We start from the raw sequence: 13,885 nt of genomic DNA, 5'->3' as shown, positions 1-13,885 counted from the left end.
TAAAACCCATGTTTTGATCCGACCCCGGTCTGTGTGAGTGTTTGTTTGTGGTTTACTGGGGAAGGTTCTGTTTGCTCATCTTACAGCCGCGATCCAAGCGTTGTCTCAGATACTTCGTTATCTCAGATACTTCGTTATCTCAGATACTTCGTTATTTCAGATACTTCGTTATCTCAGATACTTCGTTATCTCAGATACTCGGCCTCCGTGGTTCTGCCTCCGAGCAGGAAAGTGGTGAAAAGTTAAACCGTTAGCGATCTTTTCCCCATGTCTGTTATGTGTGGAGCTGCTGCAGCTACAACACAGCAATGGTTACCATGGTTACAGAATAACAGAAGGTAACGATTATAAGTAAGACACAATGAAGAGGGAACACGTCTGTACACAGTGGTCCGAAGAGCAGCTAAGTTAGCTTCATACATGGCGGCTCCGCTAGGTGATGACGACAAGACGACCAAGCTCTATTGTCTGATAGAAACACCAAAAGCTATGATTGATTACGAAGTTGAAGTGAAGACAGAAGGAAAAAATGTTCTACAGAAAGTAATGATGACTGTTTTTTCCTCCGTCCCGTTCAACGGCCGGATCCAAAGAGGGAAACCCTTCCTGGGACGGACAAACCCAGCAAGGGTTGGGTGTTTCTGGTTGCACTGTTTCCCACACAGTCCAAATACTCACTTGTTAAAACACTGAGATACACAACGGTGTTGTACTTGTCCCTCAGCCGGCTCTCGTAGAGACCAGCGTCTCCAGCAGTGATGTTGGTGATGATCAGGGAGCAGTTCCTGTCCATCCTGCCAGCTCCAGAACCAAACTCCTCATGAGACGCTGAACTTGTGTCTCTGCTGTAAATCCACTCAACATCGGAGCAGTTGGAAGACGATGAGTCAACGTTATTCTGCAAAGCTACGTCATCTCCAGCCCTGTGGTAGAGAATGATTGTTCTCACGCCGGTTCCTGCTGCAGAGAAAAACACAACGTTTTAAACTCAACACACCAAATAAGATATTTTATGCAGATATTTAGTTTTGTCAAATCAGAAAAGCAACATTGGACTTTAACAAGCCCAACCCCCAACACTTATTTCATTTTCCTTAACTCCACTCCACTCCTAGTTTGCCACTCTTGTAAAAGTTCCAAGTTATACCCACAGTAAATTGAAAGCTGTTCTTGAACCGTTTTAAGTACATGGGTTGTTTTGGTATCTTTTGAAAGGTAACTCTCTGAAGTTTTTCCTCAACTGTCAGAATCACTGTAAGTGCTACTAGCATTGAGTAATCTAAGTTTGAACACACTGAAATAGAAGGTTTTTATGTCCGCCGGAAATTTGTTTTGTAACTAGATTTCTGCAGATGAATCTGTGACTTATTAGCTGAAAAACACATTGAGACACAGCCTGAAGCCTTATCTAGTGCAAGTTCAAGTTTGATAACAATACCACAAAAAATGAGTATTTTACACATGTTTTTGTAAGATTATGTCTAGACCTTTCCAAAAATGGCCATTTGGAGACGCCATAAAGACTCTTGGATAACCAGGTCACATACCTGGATAAAAGGACAGAACTCTTGAACCTTTCAACGTACAGTCATAGTGTTGGCATCTAATAAAAGCTGACACTTAGAGGTATCCTATCATGTATCCCGATTCACTATCAATATTGATGATATATATATAAATACATATAAAAGAGTAAAAACACTGACGCACGTTTGATTCACTGCTTTGCATTGACTTCCTGGTTGTAGGTTTTATTCCCAACCCCTGAAGCACATCGTTGTTTTCAGCATTTCATTGGCTATAAAACGTGCCAGTCATCAGGGCCATTGCTCCAATTGGCTCATTTGTTTTAATGACAAAAGGGGGACATGCACTTCATTTGCACACAGGCGCTCATTGGCTGTTGTAGTCGGTGGAGGGGACAGGGAAGCTCCTAATTGGTCGAATGAGCTGTCAATGAAAAGGACAGGGAAGCTCCTGTATGGTCGGATGAGGTGTCAATCAAAAGGAGGAGGTGCAGGCTCCATTTTGAGACCGAGAACTCTGGTCTGGAGACGTGCACAGCAAAGTTACAGCACTTAAACATTCAACATCATCCATGCTTTCCAATGAAGCAGCTGCTGTTTGTGGATATTTACTGGTATAATAATGTATTTTGGACTAAATCCTTTACTGGATTGGATAGACTGGACCTTTCTGACTGTAATTAGACCATTTTTGTGGGAATATTTTTTACCGGACAAGTTCTATGACGCTTCATCGGTAAGTTGCGTCATCTGCGCAAATCTTTGTTTGTTTGTTTGTGGTGTTGATTTGTATCTGCTGCTATGATTATATCCTGAAATGGTTTTGCTGGTTACTGATTTACTGATTATGGACTGTCAGAGCAGCAACGGTTTTCCAGTTCACCTAGTTTACTGGGGCCTGATGTACAAAACGTGCGGCGCACAAAAAACGTGCGTTCGCCACTTTCAACGCTCCGATCGGATGTACAAAGAATGACGTGAACGTAGAAAGCTGTGGTCCTTCACTCACACATTGAGGCTGGTTCACGCACTTTTCTGAGGTTTCCGTTGGCGACATTCACTGGTGATGCAGTGAAGTGCAGAATATGAGGAAACGTAACGTCAACAATAAGTTCACGACCACGTGAAGGACACGACAGTCCCCACATCACCAGATAAGTTACACAAGAGTGGAGCTGCAACAATCTCACAATCAACCACATGATCTGAACAAACAACTAAAGGAGCTCAACGATGGAACCAGCAAATCCTGATGGAGCTTTGGCTCCGTTAGAGGAACCTGCTGATGATCAGATCACACCGACCTGCTGGTCCAGGACTAAGACTGGACCATCAGCTGGTTTAGTCTGGACCTGCTGGTCCAGGACTAAGACTGGACCATCAGCTGGTTTAGTCTGGACCTGCTGGTCCAGGACTAAGACTGGACCATCAGCTGGTTTAGTCTGGACCTGCTGGTCCAGGACTGAGACTGGACCATCAGCTGGTTTAGTCTGGATCTGCTGGTCCAGGACTAAGACTGGACCATCAGCTGGTTTAGTCTGGACCTGCTGGTCCAGGACTAAGACTGGACCATCAGCTGGAGCTGCTACAGGTCGGACATCTCTGTCACCATGACGACCGTATGGGACGAGGACTGGAGATAAAAGTCAGATCCTAAAACATCCCATAACTGTGTCTGGACAGAAAAATATTAAAATACATTTTGCAGCGAAAACCCAATTCTGTAAAGTTGTCTTGATTCAGCAATGATGAATAAAGTTGTTATTGAATGTTTAGGAAACTTTCAGAGTCTGGTATGGAGTCGGCTGCAGGAGCTGCAGGTCCAGAAAGTGTTTCTCCGGTGATGGACCGGGATCTAGACCTGGAACTGGACCTGGACCGGGACCCAGACCGGTCTCTCCTCCTGCGGATGCAACACTCTGAGTTAAAGCAACTTTGCTCTTTATTTCTCACGTTTGCACACTCTTAACCCGATTAAGTTCACAGAACATGTAAATGTTTTAAGTTTCCACAACTTACAACTTTCTATTTTCCTCAACTCATAGTCTGTGGGAACCTCGATAATCCCGTTTGCACAAATTGTCTTTATTTCTGCAGCAGAGGAATCAGATCGTGATGCTTCATGTTTTAAATATAAGTTCATGTTGTTCACATTGTTATACTTAGAGAGGTGATCACAAACATCCACAAAGTGTAAAACTCAATAAACGTCTACATTGGTCTTAATCCATCAGTATATAATACGCGTGACAGTAAAGCGGAACCAGGAGCCGTTTTTCATCCACAAACTTAAGTTCTGGTGTCGGTTCTTAAAATACAAACAAGAAAAGCAGATTGTAATGATACACTAACGCTGCCCATAAACATTAACAAACCCGTACGATCATAATAAAACCACAACTCTTCACGGAACGCAACGCAAAGCAATGCATTACCCATAATGCAATGCAGCTGAAATCGGAAGAAATGCCCCCAAATAAATAAATTTTTCCAGCTCAGAGCCGATGTTCTTTTTAATTTGTTTTACCTGTTTTTGCACATTTCTTGTTAGGATGAGCGGTTTTTAATGGATAATTATCTTCATTATCATATTCAAACATATGTATTTGAGGGAGGAGACGGGGCGGAGTGTTGTGCTCCCGCATGTGCGCTCAAGTCCATGCTGATTGGTTCGTACAGAGAAACCTGCGTGGATTTGGGCGAACGCAGGGTTTTGTACATCTGAATTTTTGCGTTCGTGTAAATTCCACGCACTCTTAGTACATGAGGCCCCTGGTCTCCATGATTTCAGGGTCTTACCTGTAAAGTCCAGCGTGTATTCAGCATCTATCTTCACTCTGTCTCCTACAACAAACTGGCAGGTGAATCTTCTCTTGGAGCGTCTCCGATGTTTCACCATCAGATCAGAAAGACAGTCCCTCAGTCCTCCAGACACAAACACATCACCTTCACCAAGCAGCACACTTCCTGTCTCATTCACCCAGATGATGCTGGTCTGCCCACAGGGACCCAAAACCCAGAATCTCTCCAGAGAACAGCGTAATGTCACGTCTCCATCCCTTCCTGGATCCACATCTGGTGGAGATGGAGAGACTGGAAGGAGACAAAACAATGTTATTTTAGCCACTTGAATATGAGAAACTCCTCATTTTACTGATCCAGTTTTACTGAGTGATTCTCTGATGGAAACATCAGATATTTAAACGTGTAAATAAACGTCAGGTGTTTGTGGTCCAGTTCCTCTGAGAGGATCCATCATGTTGAGGACGATCCCAAACAGACCAGACGTTCATGTCGCTGAAGGGAGAAAAAATATGTTTTGTGTCCTGCAGATGTCCTGAATTCCCAAAACACAGTCTGCACCTGCTGTTTAGTATTATTGTAAACTGTGAGAGAACTCCCGTGTGAACCTGGACTTAGCATGGGAACTGGCAGGCGGGGGTTGAAGGGGCAACCCCTTCCGCGAGAAAGGTATAAAAGACAGAGAGCTGGAAGTTCCGGCGAGAGTCTGCTGTGGGTTTCTGATGGCTGCCTCTGCCTGGACTGATTCAGCTCTCCCAGTCCTCTGTGTTAAGGTGAGAGTTTATCAAGGGGGTAACTTGACACAGAGTTATCCTAGCAAACGAGTAATTGCTCTGCCATTTGTGGGGGATAACTTGGCAAATTATCCTAGAAAACTGGTAGTTTTGTGGATGTCTTCTATGTAAATGCTTGCTTTTTGCTAATAAATGTATTCATATCTTATAGCAAAAGCGAGTGCGTGTCTAATTCATTTTTGCACAGCCAACCCCTCTAGAACCTAAGTGAGATTTCTCCCAAAACATTCGCTGACAAATCCACACAAGCTTTTAACAGCGTTTCACTCAGAGTTGATGAGGAGGATTCAAACTGACAGTCTGGATGTTATTAAGTCAAAACACTCACCTGTTAAAACATTCAGATACACAGATGTGTGGGAGGAACCAACAGTAAATCTAATCCAACACCTGTAAAAACCAGCATCTTCAGCAGTGATGTTGTTGATGATCAGAGAGCAGTTACTGCTCAAACTCATCCTGTCAGCTCCAGGTGACGTCTTCACAATAGTTCCATTAAGAACGATATCATTTCGATCGCCTCCAACGAGGAAATTAACCCATTCAACATCAGAACATTGGTCGGTTGATGAACCAACGTCAAACGGTAAAACAACGTCATCTCCAGCTCTGTGATGGAGAACGATGTCAACACTGATTCCTGCTGCAGAGAAAAACACTCTGAGAAAAGTTTTACACTTCACACATCAACCTGACCCTAGAAACATATTTAACCTACATATTTATGTTTGTCAGCACAGAGAAGAGACTTCAACACATAATCTCTGGTGAATCATTCAGAGTTATGTAACGTTGTCTTTAATTGGTCTGATTGTAACAGAGGTGAGTTTTATTAAAGAAAACACATTTAGTGAAACAGCAACGTTCAACGGCACACGACAACTTCAGAGTGGTTTTTACAGTCTTTTTAAATCATATTAAATCCTAAAACATGAGTCAGAGTTGATCTTTACCTCCAAAGTGAAGCAGTAAAGTGATGAAGAGCTGCAGTCGTGGCGTCATTCTGTCTCTGCTGGATGAAATGATGCTTCTCTCTGCTGCACGTCTGTACGTGATGGTGGAACTTCCTGTTTCTGCGCAACTTAATCACTAAATCCATCTTCAAAGTAAAACCTCCAACCCCCAATGTGTCTTCGTTTCCTGAAATATATTCAGAAAAAAACTTATATGACAACAAGTCAAAGTTACAGGAAACAACCCTGAATAGTTTAAAAGTGAACATGCAAAGCTGTTTCTGTTGAAGATTTACTTTTGTTACATTTCAGTTGACCCTTGAGGTGGATTTGAGTTAAAAGAGTGAGAGATTTGGTTTCCAATAAAATAATAATAATTTCAAAAAAGAGCTAAACTTTCTTGGTTGTGATTTATTTTCTCAGAAACAGGAACTTCTGCTTGTTTGAACGTGACACCTGCTGAACCCCTTTGAGACGTTATGGAGGAACAATCAGCTCATCTTTAACATAAAAACACCCAGAAGATGGAATAAAGTCAACATGTTTCCATCCTGGACTAATACGGAGATAAAGTTGCAACATCAGACCATCTTTTAAAAATAAGCACATGTTCCGGTGGTTTTCTCTGCTGCAGGTCTGTCATGCTGTTATTCCCTTTATGTGCGTGACTAAAGACTAGAACTGTCTTCGGAAAAACACCAACGGAAATGAAATGTTGGCAAAAGCAGCATTTAAAAAGATCCTTGTTTTTAAGTTTAATTGTATTAAACTCAACATTCAGTACCAGTGAAATACCAGTGAAATACCAGTTTAGTACCAGTTCAATACAAATCCAATACCAGATCAGTGCAAGTGCAGTAGTTGTGTAATACTAGTGAAATACCAGTTTAGTAACAGTTCAGTACCATTTCAGTATCAGGTCAGTACCAGAGCAGTACCAGTGAAATACCAGTGAAATACCAGTTCAACACCAGTGCAACACCAGTTCAGTGCTACTGCAACACCAGTGAAATACCAGTGTAGCCCAAGCTCTATAATGATACCGTTTTAATATAAGAACTGTCCCTTTAAAATAGTTTATTTCATTTGCACAGTAAACTAATCAGTAAAATCCTTAAAACAATGCATTTTATTTGGAAGTAAATAAATAATTCATTTTAATCCATAAGCATTAAAAACTGTTAAGTGTGTATCTAAAAATATAATTTGGAGTACATGTGGTTCATCTGTTAAATCAATCAGTAATCTCCATGAGCCTCATCTGATCGGCCCTCGTTTCCACTTCCTGTCACAACGCTGCGTGTTACGAAATGGTCGACTCGTGTGCGTTTATGTGTCCTGTGTCCAGAAACGTCTGGTTAGAATTAAGAAACTGGTTACTACTTAGAAAAGAGGACATACCAGTCTTTGATATCTCTCATATTTTATTCTATATAGATAACTTGAAGTTTAATGTATCTGACATGATAAATATAGTTATTCTCATGGGTAAATATCATATTTATTGTAGCAAGTGGAGGAATAGCAAACCCTCCTTTGACTGGTTTTTAAATTATTTTAAATTATTCTTCTTATCCGTAAGAAAAATAGACTCCAGCAAAATGGCTAAAAAGATTTGTGACGATATATCTTGTTTTCTGCTTTTTTGATGTCTCAGTCCTTGCTCCTCTTTTTGGTACTTTTGTTTGCCTGATTTTAAATACTGTGATACTTTTATAATTTGCACTTCATAAAACCCCCTGTTTGTCCTTTATTTCTATATATAGTTAATTGTTTTTTCTATATAGCTCTATATTTCACAGCATCTCATATTATGTCTACTAAGTATACTATCATCCTTACGAGAAGATGTTTAATTACTGTTCTATGTTGTTTTATTGTGTTCAATAAAGAAGAAAAAAAAATGTGCATTGCAGAGCTAAAATCTCATACCATCTGCTGGAACAGTTTGAAAGAGCGGATTATTTTCACGGGTCTGCCGAGGTGAAGAGCTGTAAAGCTCACTCATACATCGACTCAGCGGTGAATGAAAACATTGTAAAAACCTGTTAAGTTGACTGTAAGGCAGCTAATATTTGTGCTAATTGGCGCTGATGGTAATCAGCAGCAATTAGCACAACACACCTGCACTAGCAGCTAACCCACTAACAATGACTGCATTCAGGATTTTACTAGCCGACCTTTGTACAAAATCCATATTGGACATAATTTCAGTATTGATATTCAAACTAACTGGCTCCTGGCTGGCTCGCCAATTCTGTAACCCTTGTCACAAAGTAGCACAGTATTGTATTTATATTGAACATTATTTACACCTAACGTTGCTAGTTATCTGACATTGTGTTTTATTATGCTAATTAGTTTGTTAGCTTGAGCCTAGCCACTTAGCTGGCATGATTGGTGGGTATTCTGTGGAGACTATAAAGATACTGATTTTCTTGTTTGTTTCTTGGACCCTGCCTGTTCCTGGATCCTGCCTTGTCTCCTGCTCTCCGTTGCCTGACCTTGTCTTCCGAACTTGACACTGATTGCTGCCTGATCCTTCTCTTGCATTCCTGCCTGCTCTTCGTCCCCGTTGAGGGTAATAAAGTAAACCAGACAAACTACCACCATGTGCTCCGTGTGCTGCATTTGGGTCCAAAACCTCACCCCGTAACACCCCCTTCCTCAACTAGGCAGACAGATAACTTCCACACACTGTAGCAAATAATGAAGGCTTTATTGGGTACAGCATATGAATTGGGTAAAACTGAAATAAAAAGAATACAACAATGAACACTTATTGGATAAACCCCATCCATCAACATATTTTTCGGTACCTTAAAGGTATAAAGCACGTGAGGCTACAAATATAAAGCTGCAATATAGCTGACAGAGCACTACAAATGATTTTAGTTGACTGAACTACAACTGATAAACAGCATGAAACAAAATACAAGCTCAGATTAAAACAAATGTAACTTCAATATAATATATGTATCTTAAAACCGTACTAACAGACAATGCTTTCATTAACTTATTCTCCAAAAAAGGATGGAGATCAAGAGGATGTTCCTAATCTTTGTGACATTACGGAGATGGAAAAATGCTATTTTACAAACGTGATTAATATATGCATGAAACTAACAGGAATAAAGACGTGAGAGATGATCCCAGTTTAGGAGATTTAATACATCGTTAGCATGCTAGCGGCTCAAACATCCATCAGGCTCCTCGATGCAGGAGTGACGCCGAGGAAAAGCTGCAGAGGATTTTTGAAGATCACAAAATGATGAAGACTAAACACTAGGATTGTCATAACCAGAGCTGAGCTTTCAGAGACCAAACATCCGTCTGCTGCTCTGTAGCCAGGCTAACGCTAATGTTTCCATCACACACAGCTGATTTATTGATCTGTGGATCAGAGAGAAGCAGGCAGGTCTTCATCGTTTTCATAGATCACCACATCATCATCTTCATCCCTGTTCACCTGTGGAAACATACAATGTTCTTGTAATTCATGTTTTCACCACCAGAGGGAGATCAAGATCATATTTACATGATAATGGACCGTTCTTAATGGTTCCTGTGAAATTGATCTACAATTATAAACTCTTTCTCAATATCTGAATGAAAGCCAGAAAATCATCCATTAATAACATGTATTAAAGTTAGCAGCTATAAATGTTTATTTAACGTCTTGTTAGTCAAATAAGATCACAATCATGATTGACTCTCTGGTGTTTAGGTTTATTAACAGAAAATCAAGAATAATCAGCAGCAAATGTTGATAGAAATGAACAAACAGGAAACAATTGATGAACCTGGATATTTCATACATGTTTATTTTTTAAAGGCAGATATATATAAAATATTAAATATTAGTGAAGATACTCACATACTGCTGCATTGGCAACTGAACATCTGGAACAAAGAATGTTAAATTCTTAGAGTTAGTTGACAAGATTACACAATTATCTTTATCCTGTCATTATTATTAATAATAATATAACTTCTGATTAACTTTCACAAACAATCACATCTTTAACTGTCAAGATTTGACACTTTCCTGTTTTATTTTGAAGCCCATGTCTTTGTGTTTGAGTTCTGTTTTGACCTTCCTGTTTCCATCTGCCCTGATCGTCTGCATCTGTGTCTCGTTAACCCTTGTGTATATCTGGTCTTGTCTTTTCTCTGCTCCCTGCTGGTCTGGACTGTTTCTACCTCCATGTTTCCACAGTCAGGTTTTTTGTAATTTTTGGATTCTTGTTCATGTTTTGTGTTTTGTATCCTGCTCTCCTGCATCTGGGTTCTCATTACAACCTTCCTGACAGAACGGACCAGCCAGCATGGACCCAGCGGGAGAAAGTTTTTCCGTCTGGCAATACGTGTACCGGGAGGCAGAACTCTGGATTGCTGGTTGGCAGGAGGTGGAGGAAGAGGAATCCCCTTCTGGGGAACACGCCGGGCTGGAAGGGAACGGGGTGTTCTCAGCCCCGGGGGGAGACGATGATGACGCCAGCCTGTTCTGGCGGTGGTCCCGGACGCATCAGTTCCTGTTGCTGTTCCAATGATGGTCCCGGATGCACTTCGGCCGACGCCCAGGCCTCTGCTGAGGACCTGGCATCCCCCTCAGCCGGCTCCTCGACTCTTTGTCCCCTGAAACCGGCCCCTTGGACTCTATGTCTCTCCCAGCCAAGTTCCACGCCACAGCCCAAGCCAAGGTCCCGAGGACGGACTCCCGAACTGTCTCGCCTGTCGGCCTCCCGAACTTTGACCATTTGTTTGGCCTAAAATGCTGTTTGGTGATTTTGTTTCAGATTTCAACTCAATCTAACTTCAGAAACTAAATAACAACCTGACAGGCAGGTCAAACACACCTGTTTGATTTCTGGGATTGTTCCTTTTAACTTTCATCCTGTAAATGATGAGAAACGTAGCGATGCTGACCAGAACCATAATCAGTCCCCCGACCACCCATCCAATAATCAATCTGGTATTGATCACACTGGAATCTGGAACCAAATTATTCAAAGAAATGGTCAGAAAGTCAATATTAACACTTTAACTGATTAAAAGTGTAAAGTCTGAATGATGACATTGCGTTTTTATTATCTCCATGATTTCAGGGTCTTACCTGTAAAGTCCAGCGTGTATTCAGCATCTATCTCCACTCTGTCTCCTTCAACAACCTGGCAGGTGAATCTTCTCTTGGAGCGTCTCTGATGTTTCACCATCAGATCAGAAACACAGTTGTTCTGTCCTCCAGACACAAACCCATCACCTTCACCAAGCAGCACACTTCCTGTCTCATCCACCCAGATGATGCTGTTCTGCTCACAGGGACCCAAATAACGGTGTCTCACCAGAGAACAGCGTAATGTCACGTCTCCATCCCTTCCTGGATCCACATCTGGTGGAGATGGAGAGACTGGAACAAAACAAATAACTGTTATTTCAGCAACTTGAATATGAGAAAACTCCCCATTTTACTGATGCCCTCTGCCCTCTCTGCCATCCCTGTCTGACATCTGCAGCTCCCGCTGCCTCAACAGGGAAAGGAACATTGTAAAGGACAACACCCACCCCGGTTTCCACCTTTTCGACCTGTTGCCCTCTGGTAGGCGCTTCAGGTCCTTACGAACCCGTACAAAAAGATTCAGGGACAGCTTCTTCCCCAAAGCTGTGAACTTTCTCAACCAATAAGCTACCTCATACTGTGCAATATTTTCTACCCTCTATCCACAATGTCCCAATATTCTACCATCTATGTGCAATAATCTCCCATCATTTCAAGGGAAATATTATTCTTCCATCCATTTAAGTGCAATATCCCCCCACCCATTCATGTACATTTTTATCCTCCCATTCACTCTTTTTTATAGTGTATATATTTACATTTATGTTTCCTTGTTTACATTGTCTTTGCATGTGTGCACTTTGAAGGAGCTGCTGCCTAATTTCACTGTACCTGTACAATGATAATAAAGGCTTTCTATTTCTATTTCTATCCAGTTTTACGGAGTGATTCTCTGATGGAAACATCAAATATTTCAACGTGTAAACGTCAGGTGTTTGTGGTCCAGTTCCTCTGAGAGGATCCATCATGTGGAGGACGATCCCAAACACACCAGACGTTCATGTCGCTGACAAATCCACACAAGCTTTAAACAGCGTTTCACTCAGAGTTGATGAGGAGGATTCAAACTGACAGTCTGGATGTTATTAAGTCAAAACACTCACCTGTTAAAACATTCAGAAACAAAGGTGTGGCACGATTAGAATAGTCATTCCAACAGGTGTAACCACCAGCATCTTCAACAGTGATGTTGTTGATGATCAGAGAGCAGTTACTGCTCACATTCATCCTGTCAGCTCCAGGTGACGTCTTCACAATATCTCCATCAATAACCTTGACGTGTCCATATGCATTTTGAATGTTGTTGTAAATCCAGAGAGTAACAGAACATAGGTCGGCTGAAGATTCAATGTGACATCGTAAAATTACGTCATCTCCAGCTCTGTGATGGAGAACGATGTAACCACTGATTCCTGCTGAAGTGCAGAGAAAAACACTCTGAGAAGTTTTTGAAGACAAATAACTGTTATTTCAACCACTTGAATATGAGAAACTCCTCATTTTACTGATCCAGTTTTACTGAGTGATTGTCTGATGGAAACATCAAATATTTCTACGTGTAAATAAATGTTAGGTGTTTGTGGTCCAGTTCCTCTGAGAGGATCCATCATGTTGAGGACGATCCCAAACACACCAGACGTTCATGTCACTGACAAATCCACACAAGCTTTTAACAGCGTTTCACTCAGAGTTGATGAGGAGGATTCAAACTGACAGTCTGGATGTTATTAAGTCAAAACACTCACCTGTTAAAACAATTAGAAGCACATATTTGGAACAGTGTTTATCTCCAATCCTACACCAGTAAACACCAGTATATTCAACAGTGATGTTGTTGATGATCAGAGAGCAGTTACTGCTCAAACTTCTCCTGTCAGCTCCAGGTGACGTCTCCTCTATATCTCCATAACTAACATTGACGTTTTGCATGTTTATTTGAGTCCATACAACACCAGAACATTGGTTGGATGATGAACCAACGTTAGACGGTAAAACGACGTCATCTCCAGCTCTGTGATGGATGATTTGTCCATCAGTGATTCCTGCTGCAGAGAAAAAGTTTTACACTTCACACATCAACCTGACCCTAGAAACATATTTAACCTACATATTTAAGTTTATCAGCTCAGAGAAGAGACTTCAACACATACAATCTCTGGTGAATCATTTAGAGTTATGTAACGTTGTCTTTAAGTGGTCTGATTGTAACAGAGGTGAGTTTTATTAAAGAAAACACATTTAGTGAAACAGCAAAGTTCAACGGTACACGACAACTTCAGAGTGGTTTTTACAGTCTTTTAAATCATATTAAACCCTAAAACATGAGTCAGAGTTGATCTTTACCTCCAAAGTGAAGCAGTAAAGTGATGAAGAGCTGCAGTCGTGGAGTCATTCTGTCTCTGCCGGAGGAAATTATACTTTTCTCTGCTTGTCCTCTCTATATGAACAGTTAGTTCCCTTTTCTTTTTCACTTGTTGGCTAAAAACATCTTCACACCAACACCCACCGTCCTCACACTTCTGTAAATCCTCTGAACACACAACCAGCAAGAGTTCAAGTTCAAAGTTCAGGTGGACGGACGGATTATCTGAACACCTAAACATCTGAAACAGAATCTTTTGTTCGTTCGTTCGTTTTATGTTCATTTCGAACATGTATAAAAAACAAGAAAAAAGACAAGAAAACAAATAC

At 41.1% G+C, this 13,885-nt stretch overlaps 1 protein-coding gene across 1 annotated transcript; it reads right to left on the bottom strand.

Moving 5' to 3' along the window:
* Positions 1 to 574: 574 nt before the first annotated feature.
* LOC133464842 (uncharacterized) lies at positions 575 to 13,581 on the bottom strand. The gene is made up of 5 exons (XM_061747029.1): positions 13,538 to 13,581; positions 12,940 to 13,239; positions 12,298 to 12,609; positions 11,324 to 11,485; positions 575 to 960 (listed from the first exon to the last, which is right to left on the bottom strand). Exons 2-5 carry the CDS (start codon positions 13,121 to 13,123, stop codon positions 575 to 577), a joined length of 1,044 nt encoding a protein of 347 aa, XP_061603013.1. The 5' UTR covers positions 13,124 to 13,239; positions 13,538 to 13,581.
* Between the last annotated feature and the right edge of the window lie 304 nt (positions 13,582 to 13,885).

This window comes from Cololabis saira, chromosome 18 (genome assembly GCF_033807715.1).
Source record: "Cololabis saira isolate AMF1-May2022 chromosome 18, fColSai1.1, whole genome shotgun sequence".
In the NCBI taxonomy this organism is placed as follows: domain Eukaryota; kingdom Metazoa; phylum Chordata; class Actinopteri; order Beloniformes; family Belonidae; genus Cololabis; species Cololabis saira.
Note: the sequence above shows the minus strand (reverse complement) of the source record. Positions and strands in the feature narration are given on the sequence as shown.